A 14215-nucleotide genomic window follows, 5' to 3' on the forward strand; every position below is an offset into this window, starting at 1 on the left:
TTCATTAAGCCGTAAAAGGGAGAAGTTCAAGGTTTTTGAGGTTGAACTGAGGTCGATCCGTGATGACGTCATAATTAATTAATTATTGAAAATATAAATAATTATATTAAATTAGTACAAATATTTAAAAAATTAACTAAAATAGTGCAATTAAATATAGAGATCTATTAACCCGGTTTAAAACACTAATATTACTATTTTTGTGTGTGTTCTAATAAGTATTACTGTTTACTCAAAAAAATTGAAATCTATTATTCCTTTATAGAATCAAAGAGATCTATCTTTCAAATATATTTTCTATATCATAACTTTAAGAAATACTAAATCCTAGTATTTTTTATGTTGATTAGTTAAATTTGTGATAATATCTAATAATATAATTGATGAACACAGTGAAATTAGTGGCTGAATGTCTTGGGCATCAATGATCAGAGAGCACTTGAAAGTCTGAAAAAGCAAACACAAAATCAGAGGCGACCGGGGAAGACCGGCCAAGAATCCTCCGATGGTAAGTATTTTTGGAATTCCAATTTTTATGAAAGTGTCTGAATGACTTACCCTCTTGTGGATGAGTGCTTATATAGCACGCCTTATGGGGCAGTTACTTATTTAGTAACTTCCCCTATCATTGAGGAATTAGGAAGATTCGGAGGTAACTTCCATAACTGCTTTGGAAGTTACATTATTCGGGTTTATTTTCTATAATTGTCATTAGAAACTGGCTAGGGTGATGTACCTTGACCTTTGTGTTCCGGACTGTCGCAAGCTCGTCCTAAGCTTGCATGGGAAGAGACATCTAGAATCTAGGAAGGTCGTCCAGGTAATTCCTAGGACGGACGACCTCACCATGGACAAGTACATTTATTTCGTTCGCCTCGTTTACTTTGGACAACCGCATTGGATGAGTTTGGAGTTATGTATTATAATACTATTAGTTGCCCCCTTGTCCATGAGTCGTTCAAGGAAACGTGTGGTCCCATGTCATTCCTTGGAAGGACGCGCTTATGTTTTTTATTAGATTGTGCCACGTGTTACAACCTCATTGGTGACCAGCTATGTCAATTCATTTCTTCGAGAAACATGCCACGTGTCACTTTCTGGTTCGTTGTGTCATTTCAGATGCCTAAATCCACGACCTATAAATAGTAGAATTCCTTCATTACCCTTCACATTTCTAAAATTTCCTTCCTTGACTTCCCTCATCTTAGAGCATCGTCTAGAAGCATCCTCTCGTCCTTAGTTCTCCATCTAGAGCTATGTATTTTTCTTTCCTTCTTTTCTAGGTTTTCCTTCAATATTACAAAATGTCTGAAGTCGTTCTTTCCTCATCTAGCTATAGTGTAGATAAAGCTATAGACGAGTATCGCAACGCTTCTAGCTATAGTAGCTCTAATAGTGATAACAGTAGTAATGGTAGCTCCACGGACAAGGGATACACCTTTGGGGTTCCTGGTTTCCACCTTGAGGTTATTCAGGAACAGCTTAGGATGAGGGTAGCTTCAGGGGCTGGCACCTCGATGAGTATTCCCTCGTCTCCTCCTTCAGATGAAGTAGAAACCGTATATAGTTGTGCCATAGGAATCCCTTCCAAGACGGACGATAGGAAGTTAGGTTTACTTAGGAAATGGTACCAAATCCCCGACGACCTCAAACCTAGGTTAGCCATCCGTAGGGATTGGTGTTATTAACCTCGTCTCGGGATAGGTATTTATAAGGCCTATCTTCTAGGGGGACTTAGGTTACCTCTAAATGCTTTTGCCAGAGAACTTCTTACTAGATTAGGCTTAGGATTTTGTCAATTTAACCTTAATGCGTGGAGACTCATCGTCTCTATGAAAATTTGGTGGAGAGAGGTGTTTGATGGGGATCGTCCTCTTACCGTGGACGAATTCCTTTATTGCTACAAACCCTCTGAAATTAACCAGTCCCTTGGCTTTTATCAGTTTACAGCTAAAGGTAAAGACTGTAGATTGATTAAATCATTAGTTACCTTCGACAGAAACTGGAAGATGGAACCTTCGTCCTAAAGGTATGTTCATATTTTGTTTTACTTTATTATTTCAGTAAGTGTTTTAATTTTTGGCTTGTATTTATCTAACCTTGTTTTCCTTTGTCTATTTTTTGTTTTGTAGCTGTTGAACGTCCTTCTTTAAGTAAATTCCATCATGATCGCGTCCATAGGGCTCATCTACACGTTGATAGAAGTTTTCACTCGTTGGTGACTCTTCAACGTCTGTTCACGTGGAGACTTGGTCCTAAGCCGTCTGTGGAAGCACTTGCTCACGAACTTACAACTCGCAGACGTGAGTTCTTTCTATACTTGGAAATTTTCTACATTATATATACATATGTATACATACATTTATTTTATTATTATTTTTAACACTTTATGTTTTCCTTTTTAGGATTGGCCACAATGAAAGAGAACAAAGGGAAAGAAGTTGTGGACGAGGCTGCCAAGCCTGGGGTCCAATCTCAGACTCGTTCTTCAACTAGAGACAAAAGAAAATCTTTGCCCAAGACGCTGGATTTTGGAAATCTTCCCAGTCGTCGTGGGAAGAAAGCGAAACACGGGTCGTCTAGGCCTGAGATTGCTAAGTCTATTCCTTCCTCTCAGTCGTCCATCCAAATGGTTGACATTGATCCGTTCGTCCCCGCTGATAATCCTGCCAAGACCGTTGCTCCCCCTTCATCCAAGACCACTACTCCTACCTCGTCCCAACTTTCCCAGAGGATCCCCATGAATCTCCTGGAGAATGAAGACTTGGCTTGGGAGAGGTTTGAGAAAGCTGTAACTGGTGAGGACGTGGTCGTATGCTACGACATGTCCTTGAAAGAGTTTGAGCACTCTGGTGTTCATGATCTTTTTAAGGTACCCTTTTATCTCATCTTGTTTTTAATAACATGTGTATATTTGACTAACCATAACTTTCTAATCACGTGTAGGCCATGTCAAAGTTCATAGCTGCGTCTAGACAAGCTACAGAAATGGACAAGACAAGGATTCTTCTGGGAGAAGAGGATACAAGAGATTAAAGATGACTGCAAGGGTTAGGCTGAGGTGGCAGCCAAAGCTAAAAACGAAGCCAAGGACTCGCAAAATCTGATTGAGGAGTTGAGAGCTGACGCAGTTGAGAAGGATACTCGTCTTGACTATCTTCAAAAGAAGAATGACGAGTTGAGTGCCTTTCTTTCCAAAGAGAAAGCAGATGCAGTGGCTGACGCCAATTATGCAGCAAGTTTTGAAGATTTTAGAATGGATGCTATGGAAAACTTCCCTAAAGTGGACTTTAGCTCCATTAAGCTTAACTTTACTACTGCTACAAGCTCTCTCATTCATACTAGCTCCGAGGACGTCAATATTGAAGACGATGCCACTACTCAACCTGCTCAGGACATTGGAAATGACCCCCCTCAGTGAACTTTAATCCTTGTTGTTTGTGTTCTTTCTTTTTCTTCTTCTTTTTTTATATTTTTTTTATAAGGTCCATTGTTTGGGACTTTTTAATGAAACTTAAATACATTCAGCTCGTCCATAGTGCCAGGATGGGCTTTCAAACAATTAAGTTTCATAAGGGTGTTTGGACGTTGGTCGTCCACCCTTATACAGTTGAATGAATGTTTATCTTCTTTCTTAATGTGTAGACGAGTTTTTATTTTATACATATAACATTGATTTCAACCTTAGCCCGTCCATGGTAGGAATTCTTTCATGTTTAACATGATTATTTCTCACCATTCTTTGGATTTCGCTAGTATAACTCGTCTTTGCGGATGGGAAGAACTTTTTCAGCATTACTCGTCCTTAGACTTGGCAGCTGAAGTTTCTTTTTAGGGTCCAACTTTTTACTCGTCCATAAATTGGATTGTTTTAGCTGGCATCCTATTTAATAGATTAAGCATTTATGTATGCATTTACTCATCCATGGGTTGGACTAAAGTATTAATGGCTTCGTCTCGCCCATTATTTGGACGTATATGCCTTGAGCCATTTTGTTTTGCCCTTAGGAAAGCTGAGACGTTACATCTCTATGTCCAGAGAATTTACTCGTCTTGGGCTTTTGGCCTTCTAATGGGTTAATTTAAACGAAAACAAAATGGAAATTAGGAATTCACAACATTATGTACATAACATAAATATTTGTTCATAGACGAGGCATATGCTTAGAAGCTAATGCCTTTTAGGGAGTAACAAATACAAACAATCCATAACCCACACACAATAATACTAAAAAATATGTAGATAAGTAAAACACACTTTAAGCTTGTCTGGGATAATACTCGTCCATGCTAGCATTTTACTGATAATACCGTCTCAGGTGTTCAACATTCCAAGAATGCTCCAATTTCCTCTCGTCTAGGGCCTCCAAGTAGTAGGATCCTTACCTTTTGCAGTTGATAACTCTGTAGGGTCCTTCCTAATTAGGTCCCAATTTCCCATGAGCCGGGTTCTTGGTTGCCAAGGAAACCCTTTTCAGGACGAGATCTCTTATGTTGAACCGTCTTGGTTTCACCATTGCATCATACTGCCTAGCCATGAGGTTTTTGTACCTTGCTGTCCTTTGCTCGCATCTGTTCTTACTCATCTATTAGATCAAGGCTTAAATGGAGTTACTCCTCATTATCCTTATCTTGATATGCCATCACCTTGTGATTGACCATATGCACTTCTGCAAATATGACTGCTTCGCTTCCATAGGCTAGCTTGAAAGGAGTTTCCCCTGTAGGGGTTCTCACCGTCGTCCTATATGCCCATAGAACACCTGGTATCTCGTCTAGCCATACTCCCTTTGCCCCTTCAAGCCGAGTCTTAATGATCTTCAACAATGATCGGTTTGCAACTTCGGTCTAGCCGTTTGCTTGCGGGTGGGCAAGTGAGGAGTAATGACTTTGAATTCCGAAGTGTTTGCAGAAGTCTTTGAAAAGTGCGTTATCAAATTGTCGTCCATTGTCAGATATCAATACTCTGGGCATCCCAAATCTACACACAATGTTTTTCCAGACGAAACTCTTGACATTTTGCTGTGTGATATTTGCTAAAGGTTCCACTTCCACCCACTTAGTGAAATAATCAATGTCAACCACTAAAAACTTCATGTGTCTTGTACCTAGTAAGAAAGGACCCAAGATGTCTAGTCCCTATTGTGTAAAGGGCCATGGGGCTGTCATTGGGGTGAGATACTCTGACGGCTGTCTGGGGACGTTACTAAATCGTTGGCATTGATTACAAACCATGACATATGCCTTGGCATCAACTTGGATAGTTGGCCATTAGTATCCAGCACGGATGACCTTGTGGACGACTGATCTGGCTCTTGAGTGATTACCACATGCTCCTTCATGAACCTCCCTTAGTACATAGTTCGCCTCGTCTAGAGCTAAACACCTAAGATAAGGCTGAGAACAACCTATTTTATATAATACCTCGTCCATAAGGATGTATCTAGCTGATCTGACTCTGAGCTTTTTGGCCTCTTTTTTCTCCTATGGAAGCTTCTCGTCCTTCAGGTATGACACTATTGGGGTCATCCAATTTCCTTCGCTTTCTACCTGCTACACTTCTAGAAGATCTATGCTTGGTATATACTGAATTTCATCAAACCCGTCCATGGCTTCATTTGCTGAGGCTTCCTTTGCTAAAATATCTGCTTCTACGTTCTCTTCCCTTAGGATTTGAACAAAATTAACTTCCTTGAATCTCTTCACAAGCCTTATCATCCTATCAAGGTACTTCTTCATTCGTTCTTCCTTAGCCTCATATGTTCCGTTTACTTGGCCCATGACCAGTTGAGAATCTCCCAAGACGAGTATTGATTTGGCTTCCACTAATTTAGCCAACTCCAGCCCCTTGAGAAGGGCTTCATACTTAACTTCATTGTTGGTTGTTTGATATTGCAAACGGACCTTGTGCTTCAGTTTATTTCCTTCTAGGGATTGTAAAACCACCCCTATTCCTCCTGCATATTATGTAGACGAGCCATCCACATGAACGACCCACTTCTTACTATCCTCCATTCCACCTAAGTCATCATAATTTGGTTTGAACTCCGCAATGAAATCTGCCAAGGCTTGAGCCTTTATTGCATGCCTTGGTTGGTACCTGATGTCAAACTCATTGAGCTCAACAGCCTATTGGATCAATCGTCCTGCGGCTTCCAACTTGTTCATTGCTTTTTTAAGCGGATGTTCGTCATGACATTGATGACATGAGCTTGGATAAGTAATGTTTTAGCTTCCTGGAAGCTGTTATTAATGCAAAAGCCAACTTCTCTATTAGCGGATATCGTCCTTCTGCTCCCCTCAATGCTCTACTTGTATAGTACACAGGCTTTTGCACTTTTCCTTCCTCCCTCACCAATGCTGAACTTATGGCATGCGGGGTGACTGCCAAGTACAAATACAACTCTTCTCCCAACACGGACGGACTCAGTAAAGGTGTCGTAGTAAGGTACGTCTTCAAATCTTGGAAAGCTTTCTGACACTCGTCTGTCCATTCAAACGTTTTTTTAAGAACCTTAAAAAATGGAAAACATTTGTCAGTAGCTTTAGAGACAAACCTGTTAAGGGCAGCAACTCATCCAATGAGAGATTGAACTTCTTTGATATTTCGTGGAGGCTTCATATCCAGTATTGCTTAAATCTTATCAGGATTTTCTTCAATCCCCCTATGCGAAACCATAAATCCAAGAAATTTCCTCGACGATACTCCAAAAGCGCATTTGTTGGGGTTTAGCTTCATGTTGTACTGCCTATGTGATGCCTCAATTTGATTGATTGTGTAATGTGTGTGGGTGTGTGATGGGTCCCACATCGAGTATTTACTGGGTAGATCTGGGCTTTATTAACAACTACAAGGAACCTCAATTGTGACTAGTCCTTTTGAGGTATAGCGCAGATGTGGCTACCGCTTTTCCTTGGGTAGTTACATATGGTATCAGAGTTTGCCCGGTAACCTCGTGTGGGCTTGGAGACACTACCCCACAAAGTGGGCCCTAACGAGGACGTTAAGGATTTAAGTGGGGGAGATTGTGATGCCCCAATTTGATTGATTGTGTGAAGTGTGTGGATGTGCGATGAGTCCCACATCGGGTATTTACTGGGTAGATCTGGGCTTTATTAACAATTACAAGGAGTCTCAATTGTGACTAGTCCTTTTGAGGTATAGCGCAAATGTGGCTAGCACTTTTCCTTGGGTCAGTACAGCCTAAGTGTGTCAAAAGTTTCCTACAGGTCGTCCAGGCTTTTTACTAGCATGTCATCTACATAGGCTTCCATGTTCCGTCCAATTTGTGGACGAAACATATGGTTAACCAACCTCTGATATGTTGCCCCTGTGTTCTTCAAACCGAAGGGCATCACTTTATAACAAAACAAGTCTTGATTGGTGATAAATGTCATCTTCTCTTGGTCTGCCTTGTCCATCCTTATCTGATTGTATCTAGAGAAAGCATCCATAAAACTAAGCAGCTTGTGACCTGTAGTAGAATTTACCAACTGGTCAATGCGCGGCAACGGATAGCTATCCTTGGGGCAAGCTTTGTTTAAATTAGTGAAATCTACGCACATTCTCCACTTACCATTTGCTTTCTTGACCATTATTACATTGGCTAACCAGTCTGGATGATAAACCTCTCGAATAAACTTTGTTGTGGCCAACTTCTGCACCTCTTCCTTAATAGCATTGTCTCTCTCAGGGGCAAATACTATTTTCTTCTATCGTACAGGTTTAGAGGAAGGATATACATTCAGACAATGGGTAATGACACTAGGGTCTATGCCCGGCATATCCTCATGACTCCAAGTAAACACATCAATACTTTTCGTCAAAGAACGGCCTGCTTCGCTTTTTCTTCTAAATCTGCTCCAACCCTAGTACACTGCTCAAGGTTATTCTTGTCCAAGAAATATTTTCTAATGCTTCGGTGGGCTTTGCCACAATTCTCCTTTCCTCGATATTCATCGTCTAAACCTGCTCATCCATTGCCAACATAGCCAGGTAGCACTCTCTTACTATCAGCTGATCTCCCTGCACTTGTCTTATCCCATGCTCTGTTGGAAATTTGACTTACAGGTGGCAAGTAGACGTAACTACTTTCTAACTATTTAAAGTTGGTTTTCCAATTATAGTGTTGTATGAGGACGAAGAATCTGCCACCAAGAAATTCATGTCTCTGGCTACCTGTTGTGGATATGCTCCCACCACCACAGGTAATGTAACAGTGCCTACAGGTTGCACCTTCATTCCACCGAAACCTACCAAAGGCGAGTTTATTGGACGAATTCGGTCTCATCCGAGCCTCATTTGCTGAAAGGCAGGGTAATATAAAATATCTACTGAACTTCCATTGTCCACCAACACCTTTCTAGTTGTATAGTCAGCAATAAGCAAAGTAATAACGATGGCATCGTCATGAGGGTGGTGAACTCTTTCAACATCCTCGTCCATGAATGCGATTGCTTTCTTGTCTGTGGTTCTCGTCCTCGGTGATTGTCTAGAGAGCTAAACATTCTGCACTACTTTCAGGTATGTCTTCCTGGACTTGGACGACTGACCTGCTGAACTTCCTCCTATAATAACTCTTATTTCTCCAAGCAGGGGTCGCGACGACTCCTCTACCTTCCCTTTCAACTTTTCATCCTTGTTCTCTCATCCAAGGAAATTTCTCAACTTTCCTTGTCTGATGAGATTTTCAATCTGCTGTTTCAGATTGTAGCATTCATCCATGTCATGCCCATGGTCCCTGTGGAAGCGGTAATACTTGTTCCTATTGCGCTTGTTGGGATCTCCCTTCATTTTCTCCGGCCACTTCAAAGAAGGATCGTCCTTGATTTGCATAAGAACCTGTTCAAGCGGCGTATTCAAAGGCGTATATTGCTGATTCCGTACCGGCAGGCCTATCTTGTTATCTTGATCTTTCTTTTCTCCCGTCCGTCCCTTCTTTGGACAAGGACCTTGTTTTGGATGACATGGACGATCAATTTCCATTCTCTCGGCTCTTTTCCTCTTCTTGGCTATAATCGCGTCTTCCGCATTCATAAAATTTGGGGTTGAATGGACGAGTTTGGCCATGGTTTGAGGCTCTTTCTCGTAAATTTTGTGGATGAATAAGTCAAAGTTGACTCCATTATGGAAGGCTGCCAACAATAACTTGTCATCCATCTCATCCACTGTCAGGGCTTCCCTGTTGAAATGAGTAATGAAGGATCGCAGGCTTTCATTCTCCCCTTGTTCAATGGTTAACAAACTGGACGAGGAACATTTATGCCTTTGTCCTCCAATAAAATTATTGACAAACAACTTACTCAACTCTTCGAAAGAACTCACCGTGTTAGGAGGGATCTTACTGAACCACACTCGCACTGGTCCTTTGAGGATGGTAGGAAAGGCTCTACACATAATCTCGTCTGGAATCCCTTGAAGGTACATTGTAGTCTTAAAAGTTGCAATGTGATCAAAAGGGTCATGCGTTCCGTCATACGAATCCAAAGAAGGCATTTTGAACTTTGGAGGCAAAGGGTGACCGTTGATGGAAGTCGTGAAGGGGTGTCTGTTTGGTGAACTAAATCTTCTACGGGGTTTGCCCTTCTCATGTTCTCCCTCATTTCGTCCATAACTTTCCTCATCTGGTCCATTTCCCTTTCCAAATGTGGCACCCTTCGTGAAGTGGTACCTCTTGACTGGCTTTTGGGCTTAACATTTTCTCTACCTCCTTGACTCTGGGCTTGTCCTTCAGCATATTCTTCATGTCGTTGCCTTCTTGAATTAATCTCCCTGGTCAACTCTTGGTTTTGACGGGTTAGCTCCGCCATGGCAGCTGCCATGGACTGCACATGTTGAACAGAGGATGGTTGCATGACTGGTGCTGACTGATGGTCGTGATGAGGATTACTTGAAGCATCTCTACTCTCCTGATGACCTGGGCTGGTAGCCCTCGATTTGGTCCGAACCATTCAACCTTTTGTCGTAGGACAAATTGTAAGACAAATTCTTCCCACAGACGGCGCCAACTGATGAACACAGTGAAATCAGTGGCTGAATGTCTCAGGTGTCAATGATCAGAGAGCACTTGAAAGTCTGAAAAAGAAAACACAAAATCAGAGGCGATTGAGGAAGACCGGCCAAGAATCCTCCTATGGTAAAGTTAGTATTTTTGGAATTCTAATTTTTATGGAAGTGTCTGAATGACTTACCCTCTTGTTGATGAGTGCTTATATAGCATGCCTTATGGGGCAGTTACATATTTAGTAACTTCCCCTATCATCTAGGAATTCAGAAGATTGCAATGAAAGTTACATTATTCAGGCTTATTTTCTATAACTGTCATTAAAAACTAGCTAAGGTGATGTACCTTGACCTTTGCGTTCCGGACTGTCACAAGCTTGTCCTAAGCTTGCATGGGGAGAGACGTCTAGAATCCAGGAAGGTCGTCCAGGAAATTCCTAGGATGGATGACCTCACCATGGATGAGTACATTTATTTCGTTCACCTCGTTTACTTTGGACGACCACATTGGACGAGTTTGGAGTTGTGTATTATAATACACTATCAATAACAATTAGAATAAAAAATATATATAATGGTATTTGTGCAATTGTTTTGCGTGTCCGCAACATGGCACTTATAAAATTATGAATGCATTAATTTTTTTTTTTTAAGTGATGAACGGATGGATGATATTTGTATTGCATTGCATGTCTACAACATGGCCCACTAGGAATATAAGAATCAATTATTTTCTTTAAAATAAAAGGGTACTAACAAATCTGTTTTTGAAAAAATTTTACAACTTTTTCAATTTTCAATAAATTTTTTTTCAAAAATGGTATCCTATTTAGTAAAATCCAAAATAAAAAGCAAAACATAAAATGTTAAAAACTTCAACCACTAGCAAAGCAAAACGTGGCAACTCCAATATATTCTCCCACCTACCCCACCTACTACCACTTCTCTTTCTTTACTTTTGGCCGCTGAAGCCATAATTCATTATTCAATCAGTCTCCTTTATGTTCTTTTGTGTTGAGGTCTCTATCTCTCTCTGCAGTAGATTTGAAGATTGTGAATCAGTGAAGCTTAAGCACCTCCAAAAATTATCAAATCTCCTTCCAATCTTTGTTCTTCTTCGTGTTCTTTCATTTCTTTTTCATTTCTTCTAGATCTAATCATAACTTCATATCGGTGTATTGGCCAAAATTCACTGGAAAAACTGAAACAAAAAGAAACCGTCTGAACCTCGAAAATCGATCATGGTTCTCAGAACCATACGGTTTGACCATGGTTCGCACGGGTCCCTGCTTTTTTCCCATAGAACGGTTCTTGAAGCTAAAAAAAACCGCAAAACTGAGAGGTTTGCGGTTTTCCCAGTCTGACCGTACAGTCCGGTCCAGTCCGGGTTTCAAAACCATGAATTACACCCTTGAAGTTTGAGGATGTTTGGATTTTACACCCCAAAGTTTCAGAATTTTGATTTTACACTTTATAGTTTAGTTCCTTTAGCAATTCACCCCTTACGATTCATTTATGCTATTAAGTGACACATGTACATGTTGACATGTTTTATTTTTGCCAAATCAGGCCCAACTAAGAGCAGACCTACATTTTAACATGTTGTCGTTTCATCCAAAAGTTAAAACACAAACCCTCTGGCTTTAATATGAATCATCTGCTCTAGTCTTGTCCCGTTACAGTAGAGGCATGGAGAATGACTGATTTATTTTCATAATTCTCAATCCATGATTTATATTTTTTATAATTTGTCTCTTTTTATGAGTAAATGGAATCATGTAGGAAATTTAAGAAACTAATGGAAAATAACAAAACCTTTGGCTACAAATTCCATATTGCTTTTGTGTCAACAAAATTAAAATTGCACCACAATAAAACCAAGTAATTGCACTTTTAAAACTAACTTACAACTGCCTAGATTTAAAAAAAAAAAAAAAAAACCCTTTAGCTCCTATGAACCCAGACGGCTAGAATCAAAAATCAAAGACATGACCCACAAACCCAGCACTTTAGCTCTTGTGAACCAAGCGGCTAGACCTCTCTAACCCAACTCCTTGGCTAGTGTGAACCTAGATCCTCAGCTTGTGAACCTAGACCACCGACTCCATCATCAAAGGCACTAGGCGGCGCCAACGATGAGTTATCTTTCTTTTATCTCTAGCTCTCTTCTTCTTTTGTGGCTGAAGAAATTGTGAGGAACAAGATGAAGAACACAAGCCTTTGAGGCTTTCAACATGGGGCTCTGTCTGGATGAGAGAGATAGACAACAAATCCAAGATGATTTTTGAGTTTTGGATTTTGCTTTCAGCCATGGGTTTCTGCATAAACTCTTTTGTTTTTTTTTTTTTGGATAAACTTAGACTCTTTTGTTGGAGACATAGACTTTCTTTTACACATATGTATTTGATATTGGTATGCCCAACAACATCAACCATGAGTTCACACTTCATGATGAGGTCTTGCTCTGCAATTTAGGAGTAGCTAATACAAGTGATTTGGGATTTTAGAATTTGGCTCAAATAGTGTAGTTTATGATTAGAGTTTTGTGATTTAGCTTTGGGCAAAACGATACCATTTGGATAGTTGTCTGCACTTAGTCTTTATTGAAACGGAACTGTTTGGGGCTGATTTAGCAAAAATAAAACACGTCAGCATGCACATATATCACCTAATAGCAGAAACAAATCATGGGGGTGAATTGCTAATGGAACCAAACTTCAAGGTGCAATATCAAAGTTCTGAAATTTTGGGGTGTAAAATTCAAACAACCCCAAACTTCAGGGGTGTAATTTGCAATTTACCCAAAATTTTATATGCTGATGTGGCAATTTTAAGTGTGAAATAAAATTTTTTATTATTATTTTAATAGCCACGTTAGCAAAAGTGTGCCAACAGTGCACTTCGTTTGCACATAGGCTATTTTCCGTTAGTGAGATAAGTAAGGACAAAATGGAACGGTTTTTTATTTTGGGAACTAAAAGCAGTAAAAAAAAAAAAATGTAGGGACCAAAGTGGGAGTGTACATCCAGGGATGAACCCAAAGCTAGGGGGGCAGAAGATAAGCGAAAAAAAAAATTCAAATAAACATCCATATATTATTAACAAACTATCTAATTTAAAAATATTAGTTATAGAATTATGAGTTAGCAATGTCAGCAAGTCCCGCTTTTATTTTGTTAAATTTGTGTGATATTTTTGTTATTTTATGTTTTTTTTTTCTTTATCTCTTTTATCCTTGTCAAACTGTCACTCACTCACTACCTCAAACACATTATTAACCCACTACAACTCCAAATACACTATTAACCCATTACAATGAAATTATAATGCACTACTTTTTCTAACTTTACCTTCTTCTTCTTCTTTCACCTCTGTTTGTCATTTCATTTGTTCCCTATTGTTGCTCCACTACCAATAACCAGTCAAAGTTTATATATTCATTGCATACTCTCTGTCTCTCTATTATAACTTTATTCATAGCTCACTTCTCACTGTAAAAACAAATAATACGGAGACTCCCATAAATTTACATGTTCAAATTTAGTTCACAATCACCCTTCTCAGCCAAAAAAAAAAAAAAAAAGAACACCACAATCACATATTCATAAACAGATCACAAACATTATGGGGTGGAGAGATAAAAATCATATCAAAATCAATGTTTGGTTTTGAAGTTGAAGAAGAGAAAAAAAAAAACATACTTGAAGTAGATTGAGATTCGGGATGAAGGCTAGAGGCTGAATTGGCTGGCCTTGGAGGTGGGGTGGGTAGATCAAGTGGTGACTAGGAGCATTCGTTAACCTCTTCTCTAGTCTCACTGGGCTAATTAGCTAGTATGGGTCAATGGCAGCGAGGTGTGTCTCGCATGGGTGTTTGACGTCTATGGTGGTGTGGTTGGTGGAATGATTCACTCACCGTTGCTCTCTTCTCTAGTCCTTGGTCTCTCTCTCTCTCTCTCTCTCTCTCTCCTTTTAATTTTTTAATTTTTATAAATTAGGTTAAGTTGTAAATGTGGGTTAAATGTTGAATTGGGCTTTTAATTTTTTGGGTTGGGCTGGCTGGGTTGTTAGTGGAGGGGGGCCAAGGTTTTGGAAGAGAGTGACCCAACCCTAAAAGGGTCTAAATATAACTAATAAGATTTTTCTATTTTTTGGGCTAGGGGGGGCCCAGCTCCCTTGGGCCCCCACTTGGGTCTATCCCTGTGTAAATCTC

General features: G+C 39.9%; 1 protein-coding gene across 1 annotated transcript; it reads right to left on the bottom strand.

Moving 5' to 3' along the window:
• Positions 1 to 8647: 8647 nt before the first annotated feature.
• Positions 8648 to 9427, bottom strand: LOC115950011. The gene has a single exon (XM_031067264.1). The coding sequence runs from the start codon at positions 9425 to 9427 to the stop codon at positions 8648 to 8650; it is 780 nt and encodes a 259-aa protein (XP_030923124.1).
• Between the last annotated feature and the right edge of the window lie 4788 nt (positions 9428 to 14215).

This window comes from Quercus lobata, chromosome 6 (genome assembly GCF_001633185.2).
Source record: "Quercus lobata isolate SW786 chromosome 6, ValleyOak3.0 Primary Assembly, whole genome shotgun sequence".
Classification (NCBI taxonomy): domain Eukaryota; kingdom Viridiplantae; phylum Streptophyta; class Magnoliopsida; order Fagales; family Fagaceae; genus Quercus; species Quercus lobata.